This window comes from Solanum tuberosum, unplaced genomic scaffold (genome assembly GCF_000226075.1).
Source record: "Solanum tuberosum cultivar DM 1-3 516 R44 unplaced genomic scaffold, SolTub_3.0 scf00292, whole genome shotgun sequence".
NCBI classification, from domain to species: domain Eukaryota; kingdom Viridiplantae; phylum Streptophyta; class Magnoliopsida; order Solanales; family Solanaceae; genus Solanum; species Solanum tuberosum.
The window spans coordinates 255022-265103 of NW_006239216.1; the positions used below are offsets into that span (position 1 = coordinate 255022).

The following is a 10082-nucleotide window of genomic DNA, read 5'->3' on the forward strand; positions in this document are numbered from 1 at the left end:
TTCTTTTCTTTTCTTGTTAGAGTAATTGTTAGAGCACATTTTTCGAGAGGTTTATTAAATGGTTCTGAGCTACATGTTGTTTTACGATTGGATGCTCAAAAAATTTCAATGGGATATCAAAAGTAACGTAACGTAGCTATATATTTCCGTTTCAGAATTTGTGTTGAGCGAGATGAAAATTTAGCTTCAAAACTCAAAAGTTATGTTATAAAAGATATGATTCAATTTATATAATTTATGTAGTGTTTTATACAATTCATGTAACATGTTAGATAACTTGATTCCTATTATATTTATGTTGAGCAAAATTAGGTCATAACTCATATATAAAGATATTTTGATCCGCAACTTTTTGTTAAATAAATTGTAAAAAAATAAAAATTACTTCTATTATATGAAAAGACAAAAACAAAAGATTTCTAAAAACAAAAATAGTTCAGATATTGTCAACGTATTTTCTCAAAAAAATCAAATCTATGTAACACCTTAATAAGTAGGGTATCTCAAAAGGAATTTTTTATTACACACTGTTTTTTAATATTGCTTTGTGGGACACAAGAAAATTCCTTTTTTAAAATTTATTCACTCATTAGATATATGGGAAGCATCTACTCTAGTTTTTTTTTGTTCGTATTACCTAATGTAGACTTTTATTAATGTATAAATAACTAAAATTAGTTGAACATATATGTAAACAAGCGACAGTGTATATTATTGGATTTATAATGAGGCAAGTCGTGCCATTTATTCTAATCTCAATTAAAATTTTAACATTTACTAGAAATAGAATTATACCGACATTAAATAATGTTGGTTGATTAATAAAATAAACATGTATTTAAAGTACATAGAAAAATGATATTAAATCAATTTTTCAATGTCAAAGATTCTTTTTATGGAGAAAGAGTTTGAAGAGGAAATTTCTTAACATGATATCAGAGTTAGACTCACTCTAATTCTTAATTTATCCGATGTTAAACCTCCATCTTATAATGTTCATGCTTCAATGATCGTGTCTGAGTATATAGGGATATGAATCTCACATCGGTAGTTACATGGGTGACCTTATATGATTTTTAACAATAGAACACCTGATAAGTTAAGTCCAACGTCCATTTTAGAATAACATACCTTATTCACGGGCGGACCCACATAGAGTCCGCCGGGTGCTCGAACACCCATTAACCTCATCTCAAAATATATCTATCTATACAAACAACCTTTTGACTCCGCTACTTTCAGAACACTCACAACCTTAAAATCCTAGATCCGTCACTGACCTTTAACTGAAAGAGTAGTTGAATACATCATCACGTGCATTATGAGGCAAAACTAAGCACAAATTGAACAGCAGACTGAAATGACTACACAAAAAGAATGAATAACAACCTATTAAGCAATGTCAGATGTAAATTACACTTCCAAAACTGAATTGCCAAAAAGAAAAGGTACAAAAATTGTCAAGGAAAAGGACAGTTGATGAGGCCAACTATAAGGACTGGGCTCTCATTTGAAAGTGGAGAGCCTTGGGAGCTTGTCGCGCAAATAGTACAATCTTGCTCGCCTGACTTTTCGGTGCTTAACTACTTTGAGCTCCTTGATATTTGGTGAATACCTGTCATCAAAAGCAAAAGGAGAATGATAACATAAGGTTTCATTTTAGTATCCAACTTTCGTGCACCTCAACTAATTCCACGAGATACATGTCACCTCACACCAGCAACATATGGAAAGAATACAAGGATTTATCCATGCACATTTAAATGAAGAAAGTTCTTCCTTTTATCCGTGATTCTGATGGAACAAATTTGACATAAAACTATGGAGCAACTCTATAGGAAGTCGAGATTACATTTCTAAACGATACTCGACATTCAAATTATGTCTCCAAGCTTTAAAAGGAGACAGGAACGAAGATGTCCAGTGTAAGAGCAACTCAAAAGGAAGTCAAGATTACATTTCTAGATGATACTTGAAATTCAAATTATGTTTCCAGGTTTTAAAAGGAGACAAGAACGAAGATGTCCAGTGTAAGAGCAACTCACTGAGATAAGACGAATAGTGAGGTTGTTTTCAAAGTTGTGTTCTGTTCGAGAGATCCTTTTTCACTTTTAAGTTAAATCACATATCCCCTAACTTTTAGCAAGTTGCGGCTTTGTTCCCTAAACAACTTGATCTGTGTCAGTAATTCAAAATGATCCTCCCACTACTTCTCCAATCTTTTCACTTGGAGCACAGTGGCAGCCATGATCAAAATACCCCAAGGGAAAAAAAATGAAAACAAAAATAGGTCTTTCTTGTCAAGGGGAAGTGTTTTGAACTACTATATCAGATGGGAAACAAGAATGATCCATAGAAGTACAAAGACCGAATTCTTCCAATATTTCAACAAAAGGTCTAACACCATTCGTCAATTCTACTTCATCATATCACCAGTAACTTGCATGTCTGGCTAATGACGAGAAAGGCAGACAGCGAACAAGAAACAGAATATTTATGGTGAATAAGTGCTGTGGGACAAAGAAGATTTGCCAAATACCGATTTGCCAGTCCACTTAGTTAATTGGTGTTTGTTTTAGTTCAGGAATAGCCAGAATTAAAAGGGCATACAGGTTCTTGAGTTGATATTGTGTGAGGACAAGAAACGTGCAGGTCTTCAAGAGTTTTCTGACATCGAATAGCTTTCTGAGGATGCTAATAGTCAAATAAGATGGTTTTATATGCAGTAACTTTTTTTTCTTATTTATGAGGTGAGTGGGTTATCGTTAAACGCATCCAGGGAATCAAAAGTTCCAAAAGAAAAGAAACTGTTAGCTCAAAAACATAAATCTAAGGAGCTTAAAAAATCCAAAAAGAGATCTAAGTTATTTCCAGGGGAAAGGTTAGACCATCTAAGAAGGCTAACCAAACAACTAGCCCTGAGAGAGCATATATGAGTTGAAATCCCATCAAAACATCTCCTGTAATGCAGGCAGGAACCATGATCCAGATTTTCCTGATGGGTTTTTCAACTTTCCTAGAGCTCCAACTAGGACAAGAGAAGATTTTGTTGGTACAGAAGGGATACAGAGAACGAAAAATAGGCCAAAGTCCCCTAAACTGACCACAGATCACTCAAACTCTCTACAATTATTTCCATGTTCTTAGTGTCAACTTTTGCTTCCACTGCGTACAAGGAAAACTAACGAACACTAATATTTTTCTCTTCACCACACCCTATGCCGTAGCCAAGGGACAAGCAAGTAGGCTACACACCAACCAAGTGGGTGGCCACATAAATTTGCGTGTTTAGATAATCGGTCAAATTTGTTCAGGTATTTCCTGTTAAACTAAAACAGATTTAAGATCAGTTTGACATCTGATTTTCACACCCAAGGAATTGCATCAATCATGAGTGCTGCCACATCTCATATACCTCATTTCTATGCTGATAATGAGTTGACATACTAGGAATAAAAGTAGGAATACATAAAAGTATTTAACAGTAAGAGAATGTTCAAGTAAAAAACTATAGATAGAATAGGGCAAGGTATTCAAATAGCTATCTTCGACTTTAAGGCTCGTGTTGCTAAGTTTCAAACTCATTTCCTAAAACTAGCAGACAGTTCAGAATCTTTTTGCTGGTTGACTATGAGACAGTGTGAATGTCACTTTAAGCTGCAAGCATATCATATCTTAGTAGTGCTATATCGTATACATCTACCTCATTCTTTTTTGAAACAGGTACTATATGCAAGAAGAAAATCATAGACAACCTTGCAAAGCCAACACATTGAAGCACAGAAAGTATGACTTACACTGGGAACACTATTTCAACTCCAACACCAGCAATAATCCTCCGAATGCGAATTGTCGTGTGGATACCAGCATTTTGTTTTGAAATGACTATACCTTTGTAAATAGACAATCTCTTCCTATTCTCTGGTACTTCCTACAAATTCATAGACATCCTTCAAATTAAACTTATGGCGGTACAATCTACCTCAACCAATTAAACCAAACAATCAACATACAGATACTACTTACAAATTTGATCTCAACAACATCACCAGTCCTAATGTCTGGTGTAGGCCTCACAGTATCTGATGCCTCAATTGCTTGCTTGTTCAATATCTACTCCCAAATTAGTGCAACATTCATCAAATTAGCACAAAATTATGTTTCCCAGACTTCAGTATACATTTTTTCATGCAAAATTCAAAAACTCTACACAATTCAATTCGTTATATCCATTTCTTTGTTCTCAAACCTATCAAACAACAACATACCCAGTGTAATCCCACTAGTGGGGGTGGACCCAGACCTTATCCCTAGTAGAGAGGCCGTTTCTGAAAAATCCTCGGCTCAAGTAACTCATAACAAAGTCAATTAATCAATTAACAAAAGAAAATACTGGGTTTAGACAAATTACCCCCATTATATCTCCGAGCTTAGCCCTCGGCTTAAATGGTGGTCTTTCCTCTGTTGCAACTGCAACTGCAGCTTCAGCTTCAGCTTCAACCTCAGTTTCTGCGGGGGCCTCTGTCTCAGTAGCTTCCGGTTCCCCTTGAGAATCAGCTTCAGCTCTAACAACAAAAGAACGACTTCCCCACTTTGAACTTAACAACCGAGAAGCAGAAAACAAGGACACATTCAACTGAGAAGGTCTTCGAGAGACGCAGGCAGAAAATGCCAGCTTCTGTGGAGTAGTACATCTTGTGGGGTTTCTTGGAACCACAAATAAAGCCTGTAAATTCAATAAAGCACAGATTTTTAACACAATTCAAGAATCTAGGTAAGTGAAAATTAGGAAGTGAAGAAGCAGACCTGAGGCAGAACAATGGAACCCATTTTGGGTATGAACAGTGTGGAAATTTAGGGTTCTTTTTTGTTAAGAGTTAAGAAATGAAGGAAGAAGAATTCATGGAAATCAAGAAGACTTGTTGCAGGAAGGAGAAAGCCTTATCCTATTAACGATGTTTGCTGCAGAATAGCGTTTGCTTATCTGGGTATTCGGGTCGGGTCATCAAATCCATTCAGTTTGGTATTCGGGTCGGATCGTTAAATCCATTCATATTAAGCTTCATGGGTCGGGTGCTATTTAACATTTAGCTAAATTTAAAACTTTTTTGCCAAAATCAAAACTCAAAGTTTTAGTATTCAAATTTTAGAAGTGAATGTTTCGAAGTTTGAAATGTCGGACCAAAATGTTTGAGGCTTTATATTGTGGCGGTTAAATTTCGTGCATGTTAATTTTGAACAATTAAAGCCTCAAATTTTAAGTTTGAATGGGTCTTAACTTTTAAACAGTACCCTTAAAATTGGCTATCTTAGTGCAATGAAATAATTGCATGATTCGTCCTTCAAACGAGTTAGTCTTTAATTTTTGTTCTTTAAATTGATTGCTCTTCAAACTATGAATATAGAGATCAAGTTTAAGAGTGTGATTTGTTACTCCGGAATTTTTTTTTTGTCTTAATAGACAAAATTTAAAGATCAGCACAAAATATAGGGACAAAGTTCAAATGACAACAGTGCCATTTTCTACTTTGACAAGCCCAAAACGTTAAGGCCCTGGCGACCTCCTTATGTCTCTTGCAATTGGGCCCTTAGTAACAAATGCCCAGTGTACGAATTGGTTTGGTTGGATCATTCCTTTTGCCACAAATAACAATAATTAACTATCGATTCCACATTAGAGCCCTGACTGAATTTGAATCGCGCATTATAAGGCTCATTCGAGGGTGACGCTCCCAACCGTATGAATTCAAGCACATTACAAGTTAATAAACTTAGAAGTGTAAGATTTGGGTCTTGTGAAACAAAAAATATCAGCCAACGAAGAATTAGCTTTGGTCACCGAGAGTATAATATTCTCAAATGAATTAGTAATAACATATTACACTCTATAATAAAATTTATTTTCATTAAAACCTTAGAAACCACTGCATAAATGATGCAATGGACACATAATAGAGGGGCAGGGTAAAACGAGGGGTGTCAAAATGCGCTCAAGATAATTTGAATTGGGTTCAATCTCAACTCATTCAAGTTTTAACACATTTTAAAAAAATCTTCAGTTGAGCCCAATTTAATTTCCAATTTCAATCAGTTATAAGAATCTTTATTTGGATTAGTGTAATGTATATTCTTATATTAAAGGTATGAATTACCATCTATTTTACATTTTCTAGATTTTTTATATCCATGTTTTCCTTTACAACCGATCTTCCTCAACAAATTCATGTTTTTTCTCTCAAAAACCAGGGTTCAAGTAAATTAGGTTAAGGCAAGTATGAGTTCAATCCTTTTCTCATCGGGTTAGGATCGATAATCGTTTGACTTGAGGAAAATGGAATACGGGTGACTCTCCATCTAAGTGGTTAATCTAACGAGAGCTCATAGTCACTGAGAGGAAGAAAAACTATCATTTTCGGGGGAAATCGAGCTCAAGTGAAGTTAATTTGAGTGTTCATTGCATCTTTGCTACCGGGCATTGTCCTTTCACAAATATTCAAGCAATTCACCTTTTATTCTTACTGAGTTTTGTATATAAGATCTATCATCACGTCTTTGATGGGATTCTACTTCATTCCACTTCTTCGGGGTTGGAATTGGTATTTTCGGCCAAGGCATGATAATCCGTAAAAAGTTGAAGAAATTGAAAACAACAAGAGTATCGCAGCTCTCGGATCCAGAGATCCCTATTCTCGATTTTGTAACTTATTTTTGTTATTTTCTTGAGTTGAAATTCAAATGGTGATTATAAAAGCTAAATCTATGTTAAAAATATTGAGATTAAGTGGGTCAAATTGGGGGTCATGACCCAACCCAATTTTTAGCCCATTTGAGCTCAAAGTAAATTTGGGTGGGTCATGACCCAACCCGGCCTCTAATTCAATCCATTTTAATATCTCAAATGTTAACCCAACCCGCACATTTGACACCCCAAAGTAAAACAGATCTCAAAACATAATGAAGGGTAAAAATAAGTTCTCGTCAGATTAAGTATTAACCACTTAGACGAATTGAAAATGACTCGAAAGAATACGAGGGACTATCCGTATAAGTGGTTAATCTGATGGGAGCTCATAGTCTCTAAGAGGAAGAAAAACTTATTTCATCATTTTCAGGGTAAATCAGACACAAATGAAGTTAAGCAAAGTTTGCATTGCACCTTTGCTACCGAGCATTGTCCTTTTGCAAATATTCAAGCAATTCACCTTTTATTCTTACTGAGTTTTGTATATTAGATCTATCATAAAAAAACAGATTCTACTTCATTCTCGCCTCTTGGGGGCAGGAATTAGCATTTTCGGCCAAGGCAGGATAATCCGTAAAAAGTTGAAGAAATTGAGAATACCTAGAGTGTTGCAGCTCCCGAATTCGGAGACCCTTATTCTCGAATTTGTAACTTATTTTTGTTATTTTCTTGAGTTGAAATTCAAATTGTGGTCATTAAAGTTAAATAACAATATGTTAAAATTATTGAGATTAAGCGGGTCAAATTGGGCGGGTCATGACCCAAATTTTTAGACCATTTAAGCCTAACCCACATCTCTAATTTTAACCCAACACGCCTTTTTGACACCCATTAAAAAAATAGATCTCAAAACTTAACGAAGGATAAAAATGATTTATTTTTGACTTTTTTTGAATTTTAATTTTCTTTCCAGTCATTTTCGATCCAACCCAACTCCGTTTAATTTGTCATATTCGATAGACATTTTAAAATATTGCATTATGTGGGGCCTGTATAGGCTGTTTTTATTGAAAAACTTTTCGTCTAGGCACAAATGAGAATTGACACCAAATCTTTCCTATGATTTATTCCTCTGATTATAATGAGAAAATGACCTAGTCTTTAACCTTCTCTATACTCATCGGTCGATCGAATTCATCTCAATTCAATATTTTGAATATATAATAACAAAACAAAAGTTAAATGCAGATAAAAATTTCAAAGATAAAAATTAAATAATCAAATTACCATTTTGAATTCACGTCTATTATCTTTTGAAACATGCCTTATTTTCCTGCCATCGTCTTTGGTTTCTTTTTTTAAAACTAAAACTACTTCTTATATTATTGATCTTTGATCAAAACTCGATATAGATATCAAATACTAATAGATATCTTTAGCATTGATTATCCAAGAAATGTACACAAGTTTTATCAAGTTTATATATTTTCCTGATTATTCGATAATAATATTTTATAATTATTATAATTGTAAGTTTGTTTGTTAATTTAATCGAATATTTATATATATATTTATATATATATGATTAGCCTTCGATCGGGATGGTCCTGTCGAAGAACTTGATTCATGCAGAGAAACAAATTTAGGATAGGAGACAGATGAAAGCAACACGAACTGTAAGATTGAATAAATTGAAATTGAATTCATGATACTGAAAAATAAAATAAAAAATCGTAAAGTTTCCCTTTCTTCCCACCTAGCTACACCTCATATATGGAGTATATGGACCAGAAAAAAGAAAAAAAGAAAAAAACATTGAAACTTGCGAAACTAACAAAATTGAAAGTTAGTATGATTATATTATCTCCGTTGGAAAACAATTTTCTAGTAGTAAACATATTTTTACTTAATTAATTTGACTTATATTAGTTTTCGAGCTGAGGATCTATAGAAAATAATTTTTTTAATGTCTCATTAAAATAAGGATAAAATTTTCATATTTTTTATCCTTATTAAATTATACACCGAATATATTATTGTTGTTGATTTGTTGTTTGTAACTTTTATTAACGTTGCATTATATTTCGCAAGAAAAGATCGACCAGAAGAAAAAATATTTGTCTGTATTAGGGTATTGCATTGATGCTATCCTTTTCTTATCTCTGTCATGCCACATGAACAGCTAAGAATTATTTTTTCTTATTTAAAAAAAATAAAATTGACCATAATTGAATTAATTTGTGTGATCTTAAATATAATTCATCCACAACCTTTATTTTTCACTAGTACATTTTTGATGTAGACATCGAATACAAGTAAGTATTTATTGAAAAATAGAAAGGATATGTTTATTCTTCTTTTAACAGCTAAGAAATTAGAAAAAAGATGGCTATACATAATTAAACGACTAAAATGGCCTCAAAATTTTGCCATTAATATTTCATAGTCCCACATAATTCAGCTATTCTACCTTCTTCTTAATTGATCTTCTAGAAAGTTCTGAGATGTCAAAATGACAACTATCAGACACAGACCACTTTGCTATGGCACTTGGCACTTCACATTTTGAAAAGTAGTATAATCGTACTGAAGTAAGAAGTTTTACTGAGGGCCTGTTTGAAAAGTAATCTGGTAATTAGAATTGGTGTAATTAGGTGTAATTATAGTGTCTGTTCTGTTTGGTTGGACAAATAATTACTTGGTTAGCAGGTAATTGGTGTAATTGGCAGGGCTAATTACATTCTCCAATTCACAGGGAGAGAATGTGAATTGCTCGTAATTACATAGTGTAATTACTAGTCAATTACTTTTTAATTTTTATTATTTTTTTGTTTTAAGTTTTTTTTCTATTATTTTAAGTTCTTTTTTTATTTCTAATATTCTAAAAATTTCTAAAAGTTTATTTTTTATTTTATATCATTGTATCTCATTTTCAACCTTACTTCACGTGATTCTATGCATGTTTTTCGTATTATCTATTTCTTTATGCCATGCTTATTTTCTCATTAGCATAATTATATTAGTATTCTAATTTTTAAATTAAAATAGAATTATTGTTAAGTAAGGTTATAGACTTATGATTTCTTTTTTTAAAAAATAAAAATAAATTATATTTATGTATGCTATGTTGAAATTTGCGATAAGAGTATAATGTTAATTTTTTTGTTTTGAAGTTATAACTTATGTTATATTTTCAGTTTCATTTGTTTTAGTAATATTGAATTTACATTGCACGTCATTTTTTAATTAGACTTGATAGATTATCTTTTTGTCAAACATTTTAATAATTTATGATATTTTGTTTATATATTAATATTTTTATCAAACATGCATTTCACGATGTTCGTAGAATTAAAATTCATACTTTTAGTTTTTATGATCAATTCAATTGAAATATATT

The 10082-nt window shown here is 32.7% G+C and overlaps 1 protein-coding gene across 1 annotated transcript; it reads right to left on the reverse strand.

Moving 5' to 3' along the window:
- Positions 1-1343: 1343 nt before the first annotated feature.
- On the reverse strand, positions 1344-4957 carry LOC102594934 (50S ribosomal protein L19-2, chloroplastic-like). Its single transcript, XM_006359162.2, has 5 exons — positions 4807-4957; positions 4412-4726; positions 4027-4113; positions 3798-3931; positions 1344-1615 (listed from the first exon to the last, which is right to left on the reverse strand). The coding sequence occupies exons 1-5, from the start codon at positions 4828-4830 to the stop codon at positions 1507-1509; spliced, it is 669 nt and encodes a 222-aa protein (XP_006359224.1). The 5' UTR covers positions 4831-4957; the 3' UTR covers positions 1344-1506.
- Between the last annotated feature and the right edge of the window lie 5125 nt (positions 4958-10082).

Coding starts and splice junctions, on each gene's coding strand:
- LOC102594934 (XM_006359162.2), bottom strand. CDS start 4,830: ATGGGTTCCATTGTTCTGCCTCAG. Junction 4,114..4,411: donor AGCTCGGAGATATAATGGGG/GTAATTTGTCTA, acceptor ATTTGGGAGTAG/ATATTGAACAAGCAAGCAAT. Junction 1,616..3,797: donor GTTGAAATAGTGTTCCCAGT/GTAAGTCATACT, acceptor TTTTGATGACAG/GTATTCACCAAATATCAAGG.